Source organism: Coregonus lavaretus, assembly GCF_964263955.1.
Source record: "Coregonus lavaretus genome assembly, chromosome: 3".
In the NCBI taxonomy this organism is placed as follows: Eukaryota; Metazoa; Chordata; class Actinopteri; order Salmoniformes; family Salmonidae; genus Coregonus; species Coregonus lavaretus.
Genome location: NC_139990.1, coordinates 57,519,236 through 57,545,392, shown reverse-complemented (window position 1 = coordinate 57,545,392; position 26,157 = coordinate 57,519,236). Strand labels below are relative to the sequence as shown.

The 26,157-nt window shown below is 44.3% G+C and overlaps 2 protein-coding genes and 1 long non-coding RNA gene across 3 annotated transcripts; 2 read left to right on the top strand and 1 right to left on the bottom strand.

The window, feature by feature from the left end:
• Positions 1 to 2,929: 2,929 nt before the first annotated feature.
• LOC311124663 (pituitary tumor-transforming gene 1 protein-interacting protein-like) lies at positions 2,930 to 22,454 on the bottom strand. The gene is made up of 7 exons (XM_084158323.1): positions 22,178 to 22,454; positions 18,447 to 18,493; positions 17,561 to 17,669; positions 12,734 to 12,842; positions 11,569 to 11,634; positions 8,215 to 8,261; positions 2,930 to 3,458 (listed from the first exon to the last, which is right to left on the bottom strand). The coding sequence occupies exons 1-7, from the start codon at positions 22,287 to 22,289 to the stop codon at positions 3,409 to 3,411; spliced, it is 540 nt and encodes a 179-aa protein (XP_084014449.1). The 5' UTR covers positions 22,290 to 22,454; the 3' UTR covers positions 2,930 to 3,408.
• On the top strand, positions 18,655 to 19,508 carry LOC311124675. The gene is made up of 3 exons (XR_014612806.1): positions 18,655 to 18,735; positions 19,272 to 19,290; positions 19,443 to 19,508. It is a non-coding gene; the product is annotated as an uncharacterized lncRNA (long non-coding RNA).
• LOC311118036 (uncharacterized protein) lies at positions 20,682 to 21,897 on the top strand (the record flags this gene model as incomplete). Its single annotated transcript, XM_084157589.1, has 3 exons — positions 20,682 to 21,594; positions 21,695 to 21,757; positions 21,833 to 21,897. 3 exons carry the CDS (start codon positions 20,682 to 20,684, stop codon positions 21,895 to 21,897), a joined length of 1,041 nt encoding a protein of 346 aa, XP_084013715.1.
• Positions 22,455 to 26,157: the final 3,703 nt, after the last annotated feature.

The following is a 26,157-nucleotide window of genomic DNA, read 5'->3' as shown; positions in this document are numbered from 1 at the left end:
AGCTGAGCTCTGTAATCACGTTCTTTACCAAGGTCAAGACAACACAGACACAGCTGCTCCTGTCTGGGTCGGCCCTGTACATGTGAAAGGGAAATCCTTATTCAACGTGTATCACATATGGGACTACAATGAGTCTTTTACACGATGCCACTATTAACAGGAGCACAGCATGCATGTCCAAGAATCTCTTTATAACTGTTCAATAAAACCAATAAAAGTGATGAGACTCAGATGAATTGATATTTTATTTAATCTGCCTTGGGCCACTCCAGAGTGGTAAGGTATCCGCCTAAAAGTGTTTCATAATCACCTGATTTGACTTCTCCTGCTCAGTATTTTCACCTTTAAGAACAGCTGATCTGGTCTGGGTGTTGTCAGTCTGGATGTTGTCTGCATTGCAAATGACTGAACTGAAGATAAGATTTTCAGGAGATTTGCATGTCAAACCTGCTGCGCTTTTCCTTGTAGATTCAGACTGTGCACACATGCAGAAGCCGCAATAACAAAGCATCGACTAGCATTAGAATTAGATTCCATTTAGATAGCAGTTCGGCCACTAGCCTAACCAAGTGTACACTCTCATATTTCCAACTTTTATTTGTTTTTCTGAGGGACTAGGTCTACAGAATACCTTTTTTCTTTACCAACAGCATTATCAAGTCTCTGCAGCTTTTTAAACAAAGTTATAGGGATACTTCGGGATTTTGGTAAGGATGCCCTTTATCTACTTCCCCCAGAGTCAGATGAACTCGTGGATACCATTTTTATGTCTCTGTGTCTAGTATGAAGGAAGTTAAGAGGAAGTTTCGTGAGCCAATGGGAACTATACTGAACAAAAATATAAACGAAACATGCAAGATTTTACTGAGTTAGAGTTCATATAAGGAAATCAATCAATTGAAAAAATGTATTAGGCCATAATCTACGGATTTCACGACTGGGAATACAGATATGCATCTGGTCACAGATACCTTTAAAAAAAATAGGCAGGGGCGTGGATCAGAAAACCAGTCAGTATCTGGTGTGACCACCATTTGCCTCATGCAGCACGACACATCTGCTTCGCGTAGAGTTGATCAGGCTGTTGATTGTGGCCTGTGGAATGTTTTCCCACTCCTCTTGAATGGCTGTGCGAAGTTGCTGGATACTGGAACACGCTGTCTTACACATCGATCCAGAGCATCCCAAACATGCTCAATGGGTGACATGTCTGGTGAGTATGCAGGCCATGGAAGAACTGGGACATTTTCAGCTTCAAGGAATTGTGTACGGATCCTTGTGACATGGGGCCGTGCATTATCATGCTGAAACATGAGGTTACGGTGGTGGATGAATGGCACGACAATGGGCCTCAGAATCTCATCACGGTATCTCTGCATTCAAATTGCCATCAATAAAATGCAATTTTGAACAGTGTGTGTAGCGTATACCTGCCCATACCATAACCCCACCGCCACCACGGGGCACTTTGTTCACAACGTTGACATCAGCAAACCGCTAGCCCACACAACACCATACATGTGGTCTGTGGTTGTGAGGCCGGTTGGACATACTGCCAAATTCTCTAAAATGATGGTGGAGGCGGCTTATGGTTAACATTACATTATCTGGCAACAGCTCTGGTGGACATTCCTGCAATCAGCATGCCAATTGCACGCTCCCACAACACTTGAGACATATGTGGCATTGTGTTGTGTGACAAATCTTCACATTTTAGAGTGGCCTTTTATTGTCCCGAGCACAAGGTGCACCTGTGTAATGATCATGCTCTTTAATCAGTTCATTGATATGCCAGACCTGTCAGCTGGATGGATTATCTTAGCAAAGGAGAAATGTTCACTAACAGGGATGTGAACAAATTTGTGCACATACTTTGAGAGAAATAAGGTTTTTGTGCATATGGAACATTCCTGGGATCTTTTATTTCAGCTCATGAAACATGGGGCCGACGCTTTACATGTTTCGTTTAAACTTTCCCTAGTAGCGCTGTCATTAAGATGTCGAATGTCCATACAGGGTATTAAATTGGCTAACATGAGGTCATTATGAGGACAGGCAACACCATCCAGACATCTGGTAGATTGGGGTATGGTTATGAATAAGGAGGGGTGGAGAGGCTGATGAGGTACACTACACGACCAAAAGTATGTGGACACCTGCTCAAACATCTCATTCCAAAATCATGGGCATTAATATGGAGTTGGTCCCCCATTTGCTGCTATAACAGCCTCCACTCTTCTGGGAAGGCATTCAACTAGATGTTGGAACATTGCTGCGGGGACTTGCTTCCATTCAGCCACAAGAGCATTTGTGAGGTTGGGCACTGATGTTGGGCGATTAGGCCTGGCTCGCAGTCTGCGTTCCAATTCATCCCAAAGGTTTGATGGGGTTGATGTCAGGGCTCTGTGCAGGCCAATCAAGTTCTTCCACACCGATCTCGACAAAGCATTTCTGTATGGAACTCGCTTTGTGCACGGGGGCATTGTCATGCTGAAACAGGAAAGGGCCTTCCCCAAACTGTTGCCACAAAGTTGGGAGCACAGAATCGTCTAGAATGTCATTGTACACTGTAACATTAAGATTGACCTTCACTGGAACTAAGGGGCCTAGGCCGAACCATGAAAAACAGCCCCATACCATTATTCCTCCTCCTCCAAACTTTACATTTGGCACTATGCATTCAGGCAGGTAGCGTTCCCCTGGCATCCGCCAAACCCAGATTCAGCCGTCGGACTGCCAGATGGTGAAGCGCGATTCGTCATTCCAGAGAACTCCACTGCTTTAGAGTCCAATGGCGGTGAGCTTTACACACCACTCCAGCCGACGCTTGGCATTGCGCATGGTGATCTTAGGCTTGTCGTTAACACTTTCAACATTTTACTTTAAATGACAAACATTTAATTAGGAAATGTATCAGAATGAGCATAGATTATTATGATCTTGGTTTATGAAATATATACAAAGCGCAAAGGTACTCACAGACATTACAATAATTTAAAACAAAGGCTCTTTAAATCAGATTTCACAAAAATACAAAGACAATGTGCAGAAAGTTAAGAAGCTCCACTCAGTGCCACGTCTCCAACAGCAAACTAAATATTACAGACTTCCTCAAACTTCTTAATCGTGTGACAAACATACAATTTTCTCAAACTTTAAATAATTTTCAATCAGAACCTAAAATGAATGAATAAAAACTGCATTCGATCATTATAGGCAAGGGTTTTGATTTAGATTAACCATGATGATAGACAGGTCTTGATGTGTGTGTGTCAGAGTAGGGCGTCTCTGCTCGCTAAGCTAGAACAGTCAGCAGGACAGGACGATAGTCAGCCCAAAGAGGATGGAGCAGAGTAGAGCAGGGCCATCTGAACAACTCTTCTCTTCACTCTCACACAGGTTTCTGGTTTACTCATTTTCAAACTTGCTGTATGGGTGGTCAGAGTCAGGGACAAGACCTGTAAAACCAAATACAGAGAGAGAGAAATAAAGGAGAGATGGGGAACATTGAAAAACAGTGATTAGAAGCTGTTGCGTTATGACTGAGGCTGTGTAGGGGTTGTACAGAGGCTGTCTAGAGCATAGAGATCCTATTAAACTACTAGAGGGGCTGTGTCATAAACCTTAAAAGTTCCAGAATGTGGTAAAAATGGCAGCCATAGGTAAGGAGAAATCCAAAAGAATCTAATTGTAATGAATGGCAGTAGAGGCATATTCCTGATTTTACATATGCAGGAAAATAAAAGTAAGGAATGTGATATCAGAAATTGTGCAATAGAATTGTCTACTTAAAATACTGTAATAATTACAAATACAGTTTATATGGGTTTTATACAAATTCTCTGTATAAATAGCCTCTAAAATATATGTAAACAGACCATAAATGTCAAAATGTTTTTCTTGGAAAGCTAATACACTGCTAAAAAAATAAAGGGAACACTTAAACAACAATGTAACTCCAAGTCAATCACACTTCTGTGAAATCAAACTGTCCACTTAGGAAGCAACACTGATTGACAATACATTTCACATGCTGTTGTGCAAATGGAATAGACAACAGGTGGAAATTATAGGCAATTAGCAAGACACCCCCAATAAAGAAGTGGTTCTGCAGGTGGTGACCACAGACCACTTCTCAGTTCCTATGCTTCCTGGCTGATGTTTTGGTCACTTTTGAATGCTGGCGGTGCTTTCACTCTAGTGGTAGCATGAGACGGAGTCTACAACCCACACAAGTGGCTCAGGTAGTGCAGCTCATCCAGGATGGCACATCAATGCGAGCTGTGGCAAGAAGGTTTGCTGTGTCTGTCAGCGTAGTGTCCAGAGCATGGAGGCGCTACCAGGAGACAGGCCAGTACATCAGGAGATGTGGAGGAGGCCGTAGGAGGGCAACAACCCAGCAGCAGGACCGCTACCTCCGCCTTTGTGCAAGGAGGAGCAGGAGGAGCACTGCCAGAGCCCTGCAAAATGACCTCCAGCAGGCCACAAATGTGCATGTGTCTGCTCAAACGTTCAGAAACAGACTCCATGAGGGTGGTATGAGGGCCCGACGTCCACAGGTGGGGATTGTGTTTACAGCCCAACACCGTGCAGGACGTTTGGCATTTGCCAGAGAACACCAAGATTGGCAAATTCGCCACTGGTGCCCTGTGCTCTTCACAGATGAAAGCAGGTTCACACTGAGCACATGTGACAGACGTGCCAGAGTCTGGAGACGCCGTGGAGAACGTTCTGCTGCCTGCAACATCCTCCAGCATGACCGGTTTGGCGGTGGGTCAGTCATGGTGTGGGGTGGCATTTCTTTGGGGGGCCGCACAGCCCTCCATGTGCTCGCCAGAGGTAGCCTGACTGCCATTAGGTACCGAGATGAGATCCTCAGACCCCTTGTGAGACCATATGCTGGTGCGGTTGGCCCTGGGTTCCTCCTAATGCAAGACAATGCTAGACCTCATGTGGCTGGAGTGTGTCAGCAGTTCCTGCAAGAGGAAGGCATTGATGCTATGGACTGGCCCGCCCGTTCCCCAGACCTGAATCCAATTGAGCACATCTGGGACATCATGTCTCGCTCCATCCACCAACGCCACGTTGCACCACAGACTGTCCAGGAGTTGGCGGATGCTTTAGTCCAGGTCTGGGAGGAGATCCCTCAGGAGACCATCCGCCACCTCATCAGGAGCATGCCCAGGCGTTGTAGGGAGGTCATACAGGCACGTGGAGGCCACACACACTACTGAGCCTCATTTTGACTTGTTTTAAGGACATTACATCAAAGTTGGATCAGCCTGTAGTGTGGTTTTCCACTTTAATTTTGAGGGTGACTCCAAATCCAGACCTCCATGGGTTGATACATTTGATTTCCATTGATAATTTTTGTGTGATTTTGTTGTCAGCACATTCAACTATGTAAAGAAAAAAGTATTTAATAAGATTATTTCATTCATTCAGATCTAGGATGTGTTGTTTAAGTGTTCCCTTTATTTTTTTGAGCAGTGTATATTGATACAATATCAGTACTTGTTGCATTTACAAGTCCTATCATCAACTGATTTCAGCCAGTGTATGGCTGTGGATTGACTGCATTGTTTGAAAGGAATGTTGGCAAATTGGTAGTTAAGTTAAAACACTAATGGAATCATTCCTCTAAAACTGGAAGGCTAGCTAGCTAACAAACATACAGTGCAGATAAATTCTTCAAATTAATTATTTTACACGATATCTTATCACAGCACTGGCAAACCATGGTTGACCAACTCCCTGACCAAAATGGCTAACATTTATTCCATCATAAGAAGGTTCATGTCCATTCTAGTATTCTATATAGTTCCATGGTCCATGGTTGTACAGAGGCTGTCTAGGGGTTGTACAGAGGCTGTGGAGATTATGGGAATGTGGTGCAGGTCACTAGGTCTTGTTTGATCTCTGAGGATTGACTGAGTGAAAGGCGCACACACACACAGCCTGTTTGAGTAGCAGACAAATGCCAAACGGTCCCTGATGTACATAGACTGCTGTAAGAAGGAGGCATGTGAAGGAGACCACCATCCATCACTCTGTCATGTTGTCCATACAGAAAATCACAATTGATGTGGAACTGCAAACAATACCACAGAGATATGTTAACACACACCTCGAGACATGTTAACACACACCTCGAGACATGTTAACACACACACACACACACACACACCTCGAGACATGTTAACACACACACACACACACAGAGACAAGTTAACACACACACAATTCGAGACATGTTAACACACACACACCTCGAGACATGTTAACACACACACACCTCGAGACATGTTAACACACACACACACACACACACACACCTCGAGACATGTTAACACACACACACACACACCTTGAGACATGTTAACACACACCTCGAGACATGTTAACACACACACACACACACACACACCTCGAGACATGTTAACACACACCGAGACATGTTAACACACAAACACACACCTCGAGACATGTTAACACACACAGAGACATGTTAACACACACACACACACACCTTGAGACATGTTAACACACACACACACCTCAAGACATGTTAACACACACCGAGACATGTTAACACACAAACACACACCTCGAGACATGTTAACACACACCGAGACATGTTAACACACACACACACCTCGAGACATGTTAGCACACACCTCGAGACATGTTAACACACAAACACACACCTCGAGACATGTTAACACACACCGAGACATGTTAACACACACACACACCTCGAGACATGTTAACACACACACACACACACACCTCGAGACATGTTAACACACACCGAGACATGTTAACACACAAACACACACCTCGAGACATGTTAACACACACACCTCGAGACATGTTAACACACACCTCGAGACATGTTAACACACAAACACACACCTCGAGACATGTTAACACACACACACACACCTCGAGACATGTTAACACACACACCTCGAGACATGTTAACACACACACACACACACACACCTCGAGACATGTTAACACACACACACACACACCTCGAGACATGTTAACACACACACACACACCTCGAGACATGTTAACACACACACCGAGACATGTTAACACACACACACACACCTCGAGACATGTTAACACACACACACACCTCGAGACATGTTAACACACACACACACACACACACACACCTCGAGACATGTTAACACACACACACACCTCGAGACATGTTAACACACACACACACACACCTCGAGACATGTTAACACACACACACACACCTCGAGACATGTTAACACACACACACACCTCGAGACATGTTAACACACACACACCTCGAGACATGTTAACACACACACCGAGACATGTTAACACACACACACACACACACACACACACCTCAAGACATGTTAACACACAGGCACAAAACATACACACACGTGAAGGCAATGTATGGAAAAATCTCAAATATTACAACATCAATAACAGAAAAATAGATTGTTTTCACTAGGAATATGGAGCAACGTGGAGCTTTAGAGTTATGCTACCCCCCTCTCACACTTAACCAGAAGCAGATGTCTTTATATACATTATCAAGCCAACTCAGCCCAGTATCTGACATCCAAAGTGTGATGCATCGTGTTAGAATTGATTTAGAGAGACTTGAGGTAAAGTAACCAATACGTGGGCTGAGTTGGCTTGTTTGTGACACGTTCACTACACTGAATAATGCATTAACGTGACCGAGGATGGAAATTCAATAAGCAACACCCTAGAAAATATGGAAATGGATGCCCCTATGGAGAGGACAATGAATGCTGAATGCTCATCCCATTATGCCTATGTAAAGTACATCAGGTCACAGAGCAGTAAGAGGCTTGTAAATGTACAGTCTCAGAAGACTTTCATATCTGGGGAAGTAGAGTAAGGTCATTGGGTCAGATTATATAAGGAAGTGTTTCTTGGGTCTAATTGCATAGGAGGTTAGAGGGAGTCAATAGGTTCATATTAGATACAAGATAAATTGCTAGTAAAAAGTTGAGACATACCATTATATACATTTATGTAGTTCTGTCCTTGATCTGTTCTGTATCATGTTTCACGTGGACCCCAGGAAGAGTAGCTGATGCTATGGCAACAGTTAATGTGGATCCTAATAAAATACCTAAAATAGTTATATTAGCCTATCTTCTATAAGTTAAAGAGGGAGATACGCACCATACTTCTTGCGGATGTCATCATGCCTCACCTTCCTCTCCACATTCCTGTAAGAGTAGAGGACAACGTTTGTCATTTTCTATCACACAGTAACATGACAATTACCAACACTGGAACATATAAATAACCCGAGAACAGAAGAACACAGCACAGGATAATAAACATTAGGAAATGAAGGATTCATAAAGTCTTCTTAGTCAGTACTTCTGGGTAATTAATGAAATTGTGAATACAAGCCTCATACTTTTTAAACCACCAGTCAGTAAGCACTGTTACATGCACACAATCATACGATTATTGTGGACAGTCAGATTAATATAATAGTTTGTTTAAAACGTTGACATGTTTTGCAAGAAGAACGATTTCCCTAATAATCCTGTTTAAATGGACACATCTGAAATCAGGCTAGCCTACCTGATGGGACTTTTGATAAATGTAGAAAATTACTAATCAAAATAAACATTCTACCACAGTGACCAAGTTATTTTTGCTAAGCCTATTTGATTCGGAGTTCGGACATTTAAAGTTTGTATGTGAAAACTATTTCTAAGATGCATACTTTCAATTTTCCCAAGCTCACTTCACTCACGCATATGAAGTAGACTTGCGTTACCGGTGCTGGCACATGGACAGATCAAATACACTGCTGGAACGCCGATTAAACTGTTCACATGTCCTAATCATTCTAAAGATTGCTCAGAAGACCAGGTGCTTTAATCAGCGTGTGCTTACTTCCATTTTGACCTTACGTAGAGTAAGGTGTTTACATGACAAATGCCATACTCGGCCTACTGCCATAATCAGTTTAATATCTAATTATGAGTGTGCATGTAAACGTACTCAGTCAGTGGGTGTTTCTGCTAAACTTGTTACATGTTGTTTCACACTGCCGCTTTTAGCACCTCAGCTTTCTCACCAGTGACACTTCACAGTTCCTACACCATACTCCCCAGCCTCCTCAGAGGAGCACCACTTAATGGAAGAACTTTGCCCAAGCTGCACATACCTTATCAAGCCCACAAACGGACTGCAGTCACTGCAGTAGTGGAGATATCAAATGTGGTTGTCAAAAGCGATCAATAACAAAAGTGGCATCTACATCTGTCGTCTACAATCAAAAAGTTGACTCCACCCTCCATCTTGCTGAACGAAGCTGCCATGCCTTAAAGTGGCAGCATTAAGCCTTTAGACATCTGACATTATTTAAGGCAGCTTTAGTGTCATTGTTTACCTCCCCTTGGCCCCTGATAGAGGCCCGTAAACAACAAGACGCTGAGTTTTACCTCGGCATGGCCAGCAGTAGGTGAAATACGAGCACAGGGCAGGCTGAGGAGCCAGCAGCCCTGCCTGCCACCCGGCCATTGCTTTCCCTTTATGGGTGACACAAAGGAGGCAGGGAGGGGAGGCGGTTTTGATTGTTTTGTTTGCCCCTCAAGGGACGTAAATTAACTGGGTCCCCAGTGCCAGTCCCACACAAAGAAAGACAACAGTGTAAATCAGTCTGGGCTCTTTAATGCCATGTAGTGATCTGTGGAGCAGCAATCAGTGGAGGAGGCAGGCTGACAACACAGGGAGCAGAGAGGAGCAGAGGCTGTCCTGACCACCATCTGTCTCCCCCACCTCCCTCCCTCTCAGCTGACTGACTGACTCCCACATAACCATGTACGAAGGCAACAAGTGGGAGGGGAGGAGGGAGGGAGAGTGACCGGAAGAAATCGGAAAAGAGCGAGAGGGATGAACACAATCTCAAAGACTCAAGTGCACTTTCTAAACTATCTCTGTCTTAGACCTCCCCAAACTTAACCTATTCCCTGTATTATTTCAATGGGACATTTTGAAACATTGAGATACAGTAAGAGTCGGTGGAGTATGGAGCTGGATATTTAAAGTGGAGCTGTATGGTGGGGCTGTGATGTGGTAACTTATGTCTGTTTAGTTGTTCTGTAGAACGCTCCCCATCGGTGGCTCAGATGACAGAGGGCTCAGAGCGCTTAGCTGTGCCCTAACCTCTCCATCTCCAGACTCTAGGGATGTGCTGTAATCTCTCTAGAGGTTCCCTCCTCTCCCATGGTGCCTAAAACATACCTGGGTCCTCTCTGTTCCCATCAGAACAGCAACACTGTCTATGTAGGTCAGTACAGGTCCCTCCTCTCCCATGGTGCCTAAAACAGACCTGGGTCCTCTCTGTTCCCATCAGAACAGCAACACTGTCTATGTAGGTCAGTACAGGTCCCTCCTCTCCCATGATGCCTAAAACAGACCTGGGTCCTCTCTGTTCCCATCAGAACAGCAACACTGTCTATGTAGGTCAGTACAGGTCCCTCCTCTCCCATGATGCCTAAAACAGACCTGGGTCCTCTCTGTTCCCATCAGAACAGCAACACTGTCTATGTAGGTCAGTACAGGTCCCTCCTCTCCCATGGTGCCTAAAACAGACCTGGGTCCTCTCTGTTCCCATCAGAACAGCAACACGGTCTATGTAGTCAGTACACTAACACAGACTATGATGGTTTGAGACACATCAGGAACTGACTGAGTGAGTTTACTCTGCATTCCCTGGCTTGAAAGAAGAAAGGTTCACAGAGGCTGGTTTAATTCAGAAACACACACACACAGCGAGCCAAGACTCCCCAGTACACCACACACACCATGCAGCACGTGACATGAGCTTACTGTTACCGACTGTCTTTCTGCATGACTGACTGCTCACCACGTTAAACAACTCATCAGGCTATTCTCGGTGGATGACAGGCAGAAAAAAAGAAAGAAAGGCTGAAACATTTATGTAGGGGGGGGGGGGGGGGGTGGACCAATGGACGGACAACGACTTCCGGACCAGCTTTAGTACACAGTGATTCTGTGTCGGAGGAACTGTGGCTCAGAATCCCATTTCAACCACTACACTACAAGATGTAGTAGCCTGTTCTTTATTCAACACACACTTATGACCTCATTATCAAAGTGCAGCTGCTGAGGACTAAGAGCTGTTGTCAGTGATTACAATCCTCTCGGTTGGTGTTTGAGCATACACACAGGCACACACAGTATTTCTCATGGGGACGGTGCTGCATGGAGAGCCGCAGGCACAGCTCACCAACTGTTCAAATCTCCAACCCTGACAGAGAATGTCTCTATAGATGCTCACCAGCAACAGAGTAGAAAACTCTGAATCTGACTAGGTAGCTGTGGGAAGTGCTTTCTAGCATTGAAACGGATACAAGCACCTCACCAAAAATCAAAGCAAGTAACAGTGTGGGCTCACACAAATCTTTGTGTTGATAAAATGGGGCATCTTTTAGTAGTGGTTTGAAAGCCAGTGTGAAGCTGAGGGTGTGATAACTAATGAGTCCTTACCGTTCATCAGCACGCTGTCTGATGTCCTCTCTCCTCCTGGCAAACCTCTCCTCATCTCTGTCTGGCCTGGTGAGACACAGGCAGCGTTACAATCACCTTGAAACATCACGGTCTACAGACCCATAGAGACACACACTAGCACAGATTGGTCTGAGAACACACTTTCCCTGTACAGTATATTTAAGCAATAAGGCACGAAGGGGTGTGGTATATGGCCATATACTCCGCATTGCGTCGTGCCTAAGGACAGCCCTTAGCCGTGGTATATCGGCCATATACCACAAACCCACGAGGTGCCTTATTGCTATCATAAACTGGTTACCAACGTAAAAAAATAAATGTAAATATACTTTATTGTCTCCGAGTGGAAATGAGACTTGGACAGAATTCCTTATAAACAATAACACTACAAGACATTGTTCTTCACTTTGCATAGATCCTGTATCCTGTTATTCTTTTGCTTGTGTTTTATGCAAAAAGTGAGGATGCTCTTGTGTAAGCTTGGAAAGGTTGAGAGGTTCTGCTGGGGAAACGAGAGGTGTCATCTCTGTTAATTGGATGTAATCTTATAATGGAACAAATCATTTTGCCAATATATGCAGATGCATTCCAATGATTGGGAGGTGAGAAATATGAACTGTGTGAGCGTGTCTGTAGTTGAATTTCATATGGGACAGACATGTTTTCTCATCGTCACGGCCTTCATGTCTAGTTAGGATAGATGGTTGACATGCACAGAGCGGCTGCATTTAAAATGGCTGCCAATCAGGGTGTCAGGCCAGCAATCATTTGATTGACATTTGACGTTCCACTATGTAGTGACAGTTTGTTCTTCCTCCCTCCTAGCATCGCATAACAAGCAGGGCAGGATCAGCATCCAGGACTGCACCTACCTGTTTTAATAAAAGGGTATAACCACTGTACATGGACGGTGCACGTTAATAGAGATTTGCATTTTGAATAATTTCATGTTGGACGTAACGCAAAGGATATGAGTAATATCAGCACATTTATGAGGCGTCTGAGGTATTGAAAGACATGGTTAGTGTGGAGGTTTCCTAGGATTATGAACAAGACCGACTGATAAAGCCCTTGCCATTCTATGCAAGTATCCCTTAATATTAGGCTAGACAGGTCAATTCTGTGACATCACTTCCTGTCTTACCCTGATTCACGTTTCTTGCAGCAACAGCAGCAGCAACAACAGACTGTGATGCTGATGAGGATGGTCCCGCCTAACACTGCCATGGCAATGATCAGGGCCTCGAAGTTCACTGGAACAGAGAAAAGGTCAAAGGTCAAGATATGAACAAATAACAACATGCTTCAAGTTTATTTGACTTTTAAGTGAATTTCACACACGTTCACAATACACTATCCTTTAACAAGGATGAAGAGAAAATTGAATTATTAATGTGATTATGCATTTATTCTACCAATATGTAGGTATATGACTAATAAACCCATGAGGAATCAAACAGATTCAAATGAGGGGTGCACAGACTGCACTGATACTGATTGGTTGAGAAAGTCAGATATGCAGTATTATTTAATAAGCCTGAGCGGAACCAGCCTGTGATTGAGCGATATGAAAAGCTCAGCTTGGCACTCAGACCCCTTTTCAACAGTGCACATTTGTTAGACAATACTGCGACCTGCTGGTGTGTTTTTGAAATTACAAGTGGGGTTTAATGTCAAGATTTTAGCACTTACTCGATTTAGTTTGGACAAAAGATATGTTGGTCAAGAATTGTTGCATAATATTCTTCTTACCTTTGGGTTTTGAATGCATGAGTCACATGTGGAGAAGGCTTTGTAAACTGATTAGTAACTAGTTTGGACAAAGATGGTTGTTTCCAAAATCTCATGTCATAAAACATTGTATTCCTGATTAAATATGCCAATATTTGTGGGGGGAAAACAAATCCATTTTTTTTTTTTACAGATCTCTTCTTTCATTATTAAAATGATCACAATAACAGTGGAAAGTGTGTTATTCCTTAGTATCTAGCCCTGGTATCTAACCCCATGGTTGTGCTCAGAAACCAGCCAGACACCCCATGCTGTTGTCATCTGTGGCCCAGAGGCCTGTGATCAGAGCCCCAGCAGCCAGCTCCAGCAGGCAGCCCCAGTGTGTGTGTGTGTGTGTGTGTGTGTGTGTTTGTGTGGATCAGTCAGTGGGGCGGCTCTTTAATCAACACAGAACAGCCAGAGGGGGCAGGCTGGCTGACTGACATCTGCTAGGCCTGAATGAGCCACGGCCTGTTTACCCCACTACCATCTAGAAGGCGGAGACAGTACAGGTGCATCAAAGCTGGGACCGAGAGCCTGAAAAACAACTTCTATCTCCAGGCCATCAGACTGTTAAATAGTCACCACTACCCAGCCTCCGCCCAGTACCCTGCCCTGAACCTTAGTCACCGTTACTTGCCAGCTACCACACGGTACCCTATCCTGCACTTTAAAGACTGCTGCCCTATGTACATAGTCACTGAACACTAGTCACTTTAATAATGTTTACATACTGTTTTAAGCACTTTATATGTACTGTATATACTGTATTCTAGTTAAGGCTCATCCTATATAACTACTGCTGTACACACCTTTTCTCTTCATATACTGTCCATACGGTCTATACACACCTTAATATACATAGATACAGTGCCTTCAGAAAGTATACATACCTCTTGACTTATTCCACATTTTGTTGTGTTACAGCCTGAATTCAAAATTGATCAAATAGATTTTTCTTCTCACCAATCTACACACAATACCCCATAATGACAAAGTGAAAACATGCATTTAGACATTTTTGCAAATTGAAAATTAAATACAGAAATATCTAATTTACATTAGTATTCACACCACCTGAGTCAATACATGTTAGAATCACCTTTGGCAGTGATTACAGCTGTGAGTATTTCTGGGTAAGTCTCTAAGAGCTTTGTACACCTGCATTGTACAATACTTGCACATTATTGTTTTAAAAATTATTCAAGCTCTGTCAAGTTGGTTGTTGATCATTGCTAGACAGCCATTTTCAAGTCTTGCCATAAGATTTAAGCCACTTAGGAACATTCAATGTCGTCTTCGTAAGCAACTCCAGTGTACACCGAGTGTATAAAACATTAGGAACACCTGCTCTTTCCATGACATAGACTGACCAGGTAAAAGCTATGATCCCTTATTAAATCCACTTCAATCAGTGTAGATGAATGGGAGGAGACAGGATAAAGAAGGATTTTTAAGCTTTGAGACATGGATTGTGTGTGTGCCATTCAGAGGGTGAATGGGCAAGACAAAAAACTTAAGTGCTTTTGAACAGGGTATGGTAGTAGGTGCCAGGCGACCGGTTTGTGTCAAGAACTGCAACACAACAGTTTCCCGTGTGCATCAACAATGGTCCACCAGCCAAAGGACATCAAGCCAACTTGACAACTGTGGGAAGCATTTGAGTCAACATGGGCCAGCATCCCTGTGGAACGCTTTCGACACCTTGTAGAGTCCATGCAAAGACAAATTGAGGCTGTTCTGAGGGGAAAAGGGGGGTTGTTCCTAATGTTTTAGTAAGGTGTTGTTCTTAATCTTTTCTACACTCAGTGTGTTTTAGGTCATTGTCCTGCTGAAAGGTGAATTCATCTCCCAGTGTCTGGTGGAAACAGACAGGTTTTCCTCTAGGATTTTGCCTGTGCTTATCTCCATTCAGTTTCTTTTTTATCCTGAAAAACTGACCCAGTCCTTAAGGATTACAAGCATACCCATAACATGATGCAGCCACCACTATGCTTGAAAATATGGAGAGTGGTACTAAGTAATGTGTTGTACTGGATTTGAGCAGTTTCCTTCCGCTCCGGCAACTAAGTTAGAAAGGACGCCTGTATCTTTGTAGTGCCTGGATATATTTATACACCATCCAAAGTGTAATTAATCATTTCACCATGCTCAAAGGGATATTCAATGTCTGCTTTTTTTTATTTTTACCCATCTACCAATAGGTGCCCTTCTCTGCGAGGCAAACCTCCATGGTTTTTGTGGTTGAATCTGTGTTTGAAATGCACTGCTCGACAGAGACCATACAGATAATTGTATGTGTGGGGTAACGAGATGAGGTAGTCATTCAAAAATCATGTTAAACACTATTATTGCACACAAAGTGAGTCCATGCAACTTGTGACTTGTTAAGCATATGTTTACTCCTGAACTGATTTAGGCTTGCCATAACAAAGGGGTTGAATACTTATTGACTCAAGACATTTCAGCTTTTCATTTGTAATTATTTTGTAAACATTTCTAAAAACATAATTCCACATTATGGGGTATTGTGTGTAGGCCAGTGACAAAATCTCAGCCTTTAACAAACACAACCGAATGTAGAAGAAGTCAAGGGGTGTGAATACTTTCTCAATGGCCCATTTATTAGGTACACCACCCAGTTCACGAAAATGATTAGCTCCTACAGACAATGAGTCACGTGGCCATGGCTTGCTATATAAAGCAGGCAGACAGGCAGAGGCATTCAGTTACTGTTTGAACGTTAGAATGGGCAAAACGAGTGACCTAAGCGACTTTGAGCTTGGTATGATCGTCGGTGCCAGGCACGGCAGTTCCAGTAGCTCAGAAACGGCCAGCCTCCTGGGCTTTACACTCACAGCAGTGTCTAGGGTTTACTGAGAATGGTGCGACAAACAAAAAACATCCAGTCAGCGGTAGTCCTCTGGGGACGAAAACAGCTCGTTGATGAGAGAGGTCATAGGAGAATGGCAAGAATCGTGCAAGCTAACAGGCGGCCACAAAAAAGTTCAAAAGTGGTGTGCAGAACTCGTCGGTCTTTGTCACGGATGGGCTATTGCAGCAGACGACCCACCAGGTTCCACTCCTATCAGCTAAAAACAAGAAGAAGCGGCACCAGTGGGCACATAATCAGTCCATGGCCCAATCCTGCCTGGTGTCAACGGTACAGGCTGGTGGTGTAATGGTTAGAGGAATGTTTTCCTGGCACACGTTAGGTCCCTTGATACCAATTGAGCAACGTTTGAACACCACACCTTGTAGAATCCATGCTCCGAAGAATTCAGGCTGTTCTGGATGCAAAGGGGGGTCCAACCCGGTACTAATAGGTTGCCAAACCCACTGGCTCCAGGTCATTTATAAATCACTGCTAGGCAAATCCCCGCCTTATCTTAGCTCATTGGTCACCATAGCAACACCCATCTGTAGTATACGCTCCAGCAGGTATATCTCACTGGTCATCCCCAAAGCCAACACCTCCTTTGGCCGCCATTCCTTCCAGTTCTCTGCTGCCAATGACTGGAACGAACTGCAAAAATCTCTGAAGCTGAAGACTCTTATCTCCCTCACTAACTTTAAGCATCAGTTGTCAGAGCAGCTTACCGATCACTGCACCTGTACACAGCCCATCTGTAATTAGCCCACCCAACTACCTCATCCCCATATTGTTATTTATTTTGCTCATTTGCACCCCAGTATCTCTATTTGCACATCATCTTCAGACTCGGACATTGCTCATTCTGATATTTCTTCATTTTGGGGGATTTGTGTGTATTGTTAGGTATTACTGCACTTTTGGAACTAGAAACGTAAGCATTTCGCTGCAGCTGCAATAAAATCAGCAAATTAAGTGTATGCGACCAATATAATTTGATTTTGAACTATGCCAACAAGGCTCCACCATTCACAATCAGATGTACTATTATGTATTAAATCTGACTGTTGCTATATTGACCTGAACAGACAACCAACTAAGCATGTGACTAAGCATGTGGCCCTCCAAGGGCTGATGTGGGTACAGCGCAGGCTTTTGTTCTAGCAAAGTAGTAACACACTTGATTCTACTAATCCATGTCTAAATCAAACACTACAATAAGTTATTTAGTACAATCAGGTGTGTTCTTGCTTGGGTGGGACTAACGCCTGCATCCACATCAGGAGGTCTAATGGGAGGTCCCATCGTGTAAAACTTCATTTCACTCACCCCAACACACTCCCCATCGTGCCTGTGACAGTTTACACACTGCAGGTGGAGGCAGAATGTAGCTCACTGGGTAGTCTGTGCACGTGCCGTTGGTCATGCACCACAGGCACTGAGAAAAGACAACACTCATCATTAGCCTACTACTTCAATTATCAAACAAAGAGTTGATATGCGCAGGATCACCTATTCCCAGCCTTCACCCATGTCCTTAACTGTCCATCAATTGACCATTAGGCCTATTGCTTTATCTAGGTCATGTCATATCTACGAGCCCTCGAAGTTAGCCACTGCCAGTTACTAGAGAGAGATGTATTTATTTTTCAATTAGTGATGGGAGGGGGCAATTGATAATTACTTATGAGTTATTCTTTTTGGACAATATATTGTATTGCATCGTTTTGACAATATCACAATATTAATTTTGTGCTAGTTGGCTGTACCTGCACCAAAACTCAAGTATTTTTCCTTCATAGATTGTTTTCCATGTTCTTTTAAAAAAGGGAGACAATTTCTTTTCAGCATTTTTATTTCCATGACTGATCAAAACTTGTTTTCTCATGGCTCTCGTCCCTCTGCAGCAGACACATGGTGCGCAATATGTTTGGAACAACGAAACGCAATACATATGGAATAATGATAATCACAATACAAATCGTATCGTGATAATATCGTATGGTGAGGTCCCTGGCAATACCCAGCCCTAATTTCTATAGAGTAACTTAAATGGATTCAGACATTAGTTTCAATGATGTGACCCTGGTATAAAATGGTACAAATTGACAAAAAATATATATTTTATTGTTTTATTGAACATAGCCTGAGTGATCGTAGGCAAGGCGATAATGTATATGTTTTACAAATAAGTGTTACATAATATTCTTCTTACCTTTGGCTTTTGAATGCATGAGTCACAAGTTGAGAAGTCTTTGCAAACTGAAATGAAAGGAAATGTGTGTTCTTATTTGCATTCAGTAAGTCTTAGCTGTGCCCTGCTAAAAATTTGGCTAAATCGCCAGACTCCAGTTTTGCATGTCACACGTTGTTGAATTTTACTAACCTAACAAGCTACGCTAATTTTCCCCAAACATCAGACACCCCCTGACCTCGGACACTTTCTAGCGGTTGGAGAACTGAATCACCTCGAGCTCAACATTTAAATGGGCTGAAAAATAACGGTAAGTTTTGTGACTAACGACACCCTTTTAGCTAGCTGACCACCGATTTTCAGTGCAATTTATGTAAGTTAAGTTAGGTTTTGAGAGTTTTCAAAAAAGTTATATGTACACAGTTTGTGGAACACGCTGCATATTGTAAAATTCGACTGCGCGACAGACCACACCTAATTTAATATCCAACTTTTTACCTCTGAAATATAGCTAACGGATTTTCTAATGTTGCTAGCTTAGTTGCTAAATGTTGATAGAACTGCTAAGTAAGCAAAAAGGAAAGAAATTGTAAGTGTTAGATAATACATATGACGAAAACAGCTGCATGTTGTCAAGCTTTACCGTATCAAAATTGGAGTCCTCTGACGGAGGCGTTTTGCACAATCTGCAAAAATTTATTTTGAACTTTGAACCATGAACTTTTCGACACCTATCACTGTTGGCTATATTTCATCTTACAACAGCTACATAGAGGCAGTATTTAGTTAAATGGTACAATGTATGCATCAATATTACACTAATTGGGACACTAATTTTCATTACAGATAACATCAAACAAAAAACGTGGGTACACTTTCAGTTATTGTGAAAACTTTCATCACCTTTCAATGCCTTAGCTTTGAAATGTAAATGTTTATACATATTCAGATTGAGTTATCTTTCTAAAATGTGTATAGTATGCCAAGTTATTTAGCTACATGTATTTACCACTGCAGCATGGAGAAAGTCAAGAGGAAGCAGTGGAGTGAGGTGGACATGTTCCATGCCATGGAGGACTGCGGGGCAGGGATGGCTATCCGCCAGGCTGCCAAGGTTAGGCATCTTTTGTTTTTAGGAGATTACCATGTGTATGTGAATTTTATCTGCTAGTAACAGTTTTCTTTTCTTATCTACCAAGGTGCATGGTGTACCTCGGCAGACCCTGGCGGACAGGCTGAGCGGCCGGGTGACCCATGGTTGTCGCAGTGGACCACCCACATTGCTTGCACCAGAGGATGAAAAGTCTCTGGTGCAGTACTGTATCTACTGCGCCAGCCATGGGTTCCCCTTCACCAGACAGAGGCTGATGAAATACGCAGACAAAATACGCAGGTATTTGGTGTTCTATGTGTTTATGTATGTAGAATGCTGGACTGACTGTTATCAATGTGTGTGATGTAAATGTGGATGGTGATGCCAAAACAAACATTTTCATCCTGGATGGACAATTATATATTCTATTCTATTGTAGGTTTCGGCACCCAGGGGAAACAATCCCACCACTGGGGAAGAGGTGGTGGGAAATGTTCAGGAGGAGGCACAAGAACCTAAGCATGAGGAGGCCGGACACCCTGGACAGGGGGAGAGCTGAGTGTGCCACACGTCCGACGATGGACACCTTCTTCACTTCTTATGAGAAGCACTTGGAGGAGAGTGGGTTGAGGGAGAAACCCAGACAAATCTATAACTGCGATGAGTCTGGGTTTCGTAGCGACCAGAGCAGGCACAAAGTGCTGGCTCCCCGGGGCGCAAAACACGTGTACCAGCAGGCTCCGGGGACCAAGGAGCACATCACAGTGCTGGCCTGCTTCAACGCAACTGGGGAGGACATCCCCCCGTTTATCATCTACCCCAAGTGTTTCCCCGGTGGCCACTACACACTGGGAGGCCCCCCCCAAGCCTTGTATGGACGGTCAAGCAGTGGCTACATTGACGGGGACCTGTTCAGGAAGTGGTTTCAGCACTTCATTAAGTATGCAGTGAAAGAGCGCCCTCTCCTTCTCCTCTTTGATGGGCACAAGAGCCACATGGACCCGGAAGTGCTCGCGGTGGCACTAAGGGAAGGGGTTATACTTCTTTGTCTTCCACCACACTGCACCCATGTCCTGCAGCCGCTGGACGTGGCATACTTTGGCCCTTTAAAGGCTGAGTTCTCCAAGGTAGCTGGAGACCTTAGCCATTTTGACCACTCCTACATGGTAAACAAATCAGAATTTGCCAGAGTATTCCGCTACCCGTACCAGCGATGCAAGGACATGCGCTATGTGGTGGAAGGGTTTAAGAAGTGTGGCCTCTTCCCTTTTGACCCTTCAGCCATTGAAGGGTCCCGTTTAATGCCGTCTCGGACCCTACCGGGTCCCAACACCGCCTCTACTGGAACCAGCAGCAATGTGCCATCCATCAGCACCTCCTCCCCAGCGACCACAGGAGGACCCTCAGCCCCTGCCCCAGTCCCAGCCGCTGCTCCAGTCCTATCCCTAGCTCTAGAAGAGCACCCCCTAATAGAGGGGGGGCTGATAGCGAAGGACCTGGGGCACATCCTTACTGTCCTGAAGTATCGGCCAGACCGATACAGAAGACTCCCTGTGGTCGCCACATGCCTCACCGGGGAGGAATACACGCGCCAGTGGCAGGAGAGGGGTGAGAAGGAGAGGGCCGGGGCAGAGGAGAAAGAGCGTCGGGCAGCCCTCAGAACACAGAGGGCACAGGAGAGGGCTGCCATGGATGAGACCATTGACGCCATCGCCTCTGCTGGACCCCCTGCTGGAACCACTCCTGACAGCTGCATCACCACTGCCAGTGCCTCCCAGTGTGCAACACCTGTAGGAGCCGCCAGAGTCCCCAGCTGCAGAAGAAGGCCACATGCCTACTCCCCCGGCCACACCATCGTCGGCCCCTCAACCCCACCATTACAAACACCAGCTCCTCCAAGCCATCGTCGGCGGTTTTGTCCACCACCACCACGATGCACACCACCCCCCATGTCTGTCACCACCAACACGGCCTCCTCTGGACCAACTGCCTCCTCCGTCTCCCCTGGTCACACCACCATAGCAGCCTCGTCTGGTGTCCCTGCCCCCTGCAATTTGAATACCACCACCTCCACAGGTAAACACATGTTAAATTACGAAAAAATGACTGTTTGTTATCTGTTTTATAAAACAGCAATGTAAAAAAAAAATATATATATATCTTTATATATCTACAGTAAATAGCACCAGCCCTCAAGTCATCTCCACCTCCTCCAAAACTTCTGCAGCTTCCTCCAGAGGTATTGATGTAGAAAAGTTGAAAAGGGTTTTCATGCAACATGCTCTGTCTAACACCACTTTTTTTCAAACTGCAGCACAGAAAAGGAAGAGAAAAGCTACACCGGTCACATCTGTCACACCACCCATGGTAGTTAGCTAACATTTTTACGACACCAATAATCACAAAACATTGAAGGCTTGATCACAAGATAACACTGTTGAAGGTAATATATTTCTTAAACGCTGTTGAATATGCCGATAATACGGGATTCTACGCTAACGTTAGTTGATGACGCATTTCAATTCTAGTTAGCTAGCTAGCCATCGAGACATTGCAAGAGACATCATGCAAACAAACAAAAAAATGAAACGAGCAATGCCAATACTGAATCATGCTGTTGACACATTTCGTTACCAAACATTTAGGAAAAGTATCTTACAAATCGATGGCGTTGGCGAAGTAGTCTGACATTCTGCTCGACTAACGAGGACACAGGCAACGGCCACAACAACAAGCATTGAGCTCATGATTCCACTCTCTGTTTTATTCATGTTATGATGCTGTTTTGAATTACTCTATCTAGCTACGCCTTTCACTTTCTAAAGCAAGTAAAAACGTAACTCCTTAAGTTGCCAAGAGCTAGCTAGCTAATAATCTAAACAAACGACGGAGTTACTTCCTGTTCTCCTCCAGGTTGAAGATACTTTTCATAAAAGGATGAAAAAGCACATACTGACACCTACTGCACTGCAGGGCGCAGTACAAGCGAGAGTGCTCACATTATCCACCAGGTGGCCGTACAACACCATCAGTCTGGTACCTGCAGAGGAAAAAAATATGAAGTGCATTGTCACAGAAATAGTAAGTCTATCAAACCAGTTTCCCATTGAGATCTCACGAGGGTGAGGTCTCATTTCCGTCGTCAGATTTAATATGATTCTATGTGGTTAGACTCCATGCCAATAAAGCCTTTTGGATGTAATTTCATTAAGAGAGATAAAGGTCATATGTATCTAATTTGAGTCTATTCTGGGTGACCTTCCCACCTTGCATCTGGCCACTGACACATTCACCACAGTGGTGAATTAACAGGTTAACTTTCGGTCCCACCTCATGGTGGTAATGATGTAAGGCTCTCCTTAGAGCTCCCACCTGGCTATCTACAGCAAGGGTTCTGGGGTTACAGCAAAGAGAACAAAACTAGCACCTGCCACATTCATCTGTGCTACAGTATAGAGAACAAAACTAGCACCTGCCACATTCATTATTCCTGTAAGGTCGATGCCCTAACAACAATGGCAAAAGATAATTGCTTTAATATACAGAGCCAAAATGCTTTGGATAATTTAAACTAGGCCTAATTCTAGAATGAATTGGTGTCTAATAGCTGTCAATTGCCTTGTAATAACATGTTTAGAATAAATAGACTCGCCAATGCCTATAAATAATTACGGATTTGATTATAATATCTGTCAGTGAAATGCATCGCTGCTCAATATACAGTCAAGTCAATAATTATTGGCACCCTTGATAACGATCAGCCAAAAATACTGTATAAAATAAATAAATAATACAAATACTGAGCTATATTGTATGCAAAAAAAAGAGGAAAATATATTATTTTATACTAATACAATTGCTCAGACAAAGATTTTGTGTAACAACTAATTTAAAAAAATCTAAGAAAGATAGGGTCCAAAATTATTGGCACCCCTGTTTTCAATACTCTAGCGCCTTCCCCTTTCGAGGTTAACTACACTGAGCCTTTTTCTAAAATGCTTTATTAGATTGGAGAACGTGTTGGGAGGGATCTTAGACCATTCCTCCATACAGATTGGTCAGATGACATGAAAATAGAGCTCCTTGGCCACACACACCAGTGTGGGTTCGGCATTGAAAAACAGAAGCATGCAGAAAAGTACCTCATACCTACTGTAAAATATGGTGGTGTTTCTTTGATGTTATGGGGCTATTTTCCGTCCACTGGTCCTGTGACCCTTGTTAAGGTCGATGGCATCATGAACTTTACCAGGTAGACTACCAGGACATTTTAGGCAAAAACCTTGTTGCCTCAGCCAGGAGGATCTAGAATCTTTCTATATCCTAGATATTCTTTGTCTGCTCTTATGGACTAGCCTCTTCAATTCAAACCACAGGTTTTCAATGGGGATGAAGTCCGGAGACTGAGATGGCCATTGCAACATTTTGATTTTGTGGTCAATTAACCATTTCTTTGTGGATTTTGATTAGTGCTTGGGGTTATTGTCTTGTTGGAAGATCCACTTGCGTCCAAGTGTCAGCCTCCTGGCAGAGGTAACCAGGCTTTTGGCCAAAATGTCCTGGTAGGCTACCTGGTAAATTTAATGATGCCATCGGCCTTAACAAGGGCCACAGGACCAGTGGGAGCAAAATAGCCCCATAACATCAATGACGCAACACCATTATTTTACCGTAGGTATAAGGTACTTTTCTGCATGCTTCCGTTTTTCGACGCATTACCCACAAACCCACACTGGTGTGTGTGGCCAAATAGCTCTATTATCATGTCATCTGACCATTCTGTATGGAGGAATGGTCTAAGATCCCTCCCAATGTGTTCTTCAATCTGTCACGGATCCCACCGGTACTCCTGCTCCTTCCGTTCACCAGCTCCGGAGGTCTACGTCACCGGTCTTCTAGGCGTCACTGACCTGGATCATTACCACCAACCCCGGACTGTCTTGTCCCATGTCCGTTGGTCTCGTGAGTACCGTGTATTGTGCTCTTGTTATTACGGGTCCCGTCCCGTGTATTGTTTAGAGGTTTACACCTCGCTCTTTTGTTTGGGTTACATCCCTGTGTTATATATATACGTGTTTGTTTTGGGCTTCGTCCCCGTCGTTTTTCATGACGTACCTTGTGTTGGGTGGAGTAATAAAAAACCCTAATACTCTTCCTGCGCCTGTCTTCTAATCATTATACAACGTGACTGTTATGATGAGTTTCTCGGGTATCAAAGAATCAAGGATGCAAGGGTATACTTAGACACTTTGTAGACAGTTAATGCAAATGTTTAATGATCGGTACCGGGTTAGAGACAACAATGACCAGAGATTTGCCGTTTGCTGTTTCCAACTATCTAACAAAGATCACTCTCCATTATATACCCTGGGTTCTCTTCCTTTCACATACATCTGGAAACCATCATGGCACTCCATTTCTCTGTTATTATTACCCTTTGCCCCAGGTCATTACACCCTGTCCATCAACCATGCTATCCTAAACATCAGTAATCTCCTTTGACATAATGGAATGTAGACTTTCTGTCTCCTAACCACTTATCTAGTAACTCTTTCCTGGTCCCCACGATACTATGACATGACATCATTATACCATAAAAAACATCATATCAGTGACAGAATAATCGACCCAGCAAAATGGAGACATTGGGAAAGGCAGAGGTGGTGACCATCGTAGAGACAGTCCAGAATCACGAGGACTGTCTCTCCAGACTCGGCAGTACCATGGACAGCGTGCTGGCAACCATCCTGCAGTTGGAGAGGAATGTGCAGTCCCTCCAGTCTCCAGCACCGGTTCTGGCACCAGCCCCCACACCACCACTACCTGCCTCTGTTCCATCTGAGCCGGTCCGCGGAATACCCCTGTCCCTCCCGGAGCGCTTCGATTGCGCACCAGCAAGATGCAAGGGATTCCTTCTGCAATGCGACCTGTACCTCGCTCGCTATGCCGAGGCTGACTCCGGGAGAGACAGGGTTGCCACAGTCATCTCGGCACTGACCGGAAGGGCCCTGGACTGAGGTGCCGCGGTCTGGGAAATGGGTGGACCCGAGGTTGAGTCCTACGAGCGCTTCACCCTCCCCTTCCACTCAGTGTTTGATCATCCTGTGGAGGGCCGAGAGGGGGTTGAGCGTCTGCTCCGACTATGCCAAGGATCTAGGACCGCCTCGGAGTTCGCCCTGAAGTTCCGGACCATCGCGGCCTCCACCGGATGGAACGAGTCGGCTCTGGTCACCGTTTTCAGCAGCGGACTGCAGGAGGAGGAACAGAGGGAGTTAGCCTGCTGTGATGACCTGTCACTCGACCAGCTCATCAGCATGACGATCCGGTTGGACAACCTCTTGCGGTCCCGACGAAGACCTGTGCAGAATCTGGAGCCCATGGCTACACCTGCTCCGTGGCCAGAGCCGATGGAGGTGGGCTCTGCACGTTTGCCCGAGGCAGAGCTAGGAGAAGGAGGAATCTGGGCCTCTGCTCCTATTGTGGAGAAAGGGGTCATTTCTCCCCGACCTGCCCTCTATCCACTAATAGGCGAGGAGGTGACAAGCCAGGGAATTCCGTGACTGCTCCAACCCAGGTAGACATTTTGGTCTATTCTGCTGACTGAGCTAAGCATATCTCGTTAGTCAGGTCTGTGCTGGG

Coding starts and splice junctions, on each gene's coding strand:
- LOC311124663 (XM_084158323.1), bottom strand. CDS start 22,289: ATGAATAAAACAGAGAGTGGAATCATGAGCTCAATGCTTGTTGTTGTG. Junction 8,262..11,568: donor AGACAGCGTGCTGATGAACG/GTAAGGACTCAT, acceptor CTACTCTTACAG/GAATGTGGAGAGGAAGGTGA. Junction 3,459..8,214: donor TGACATCCGCAAGAAGTATG/GTGCGTATCTCC, acceptor TTGGTTTTACAG/GTCTTGTCCCTGACTCTGAC.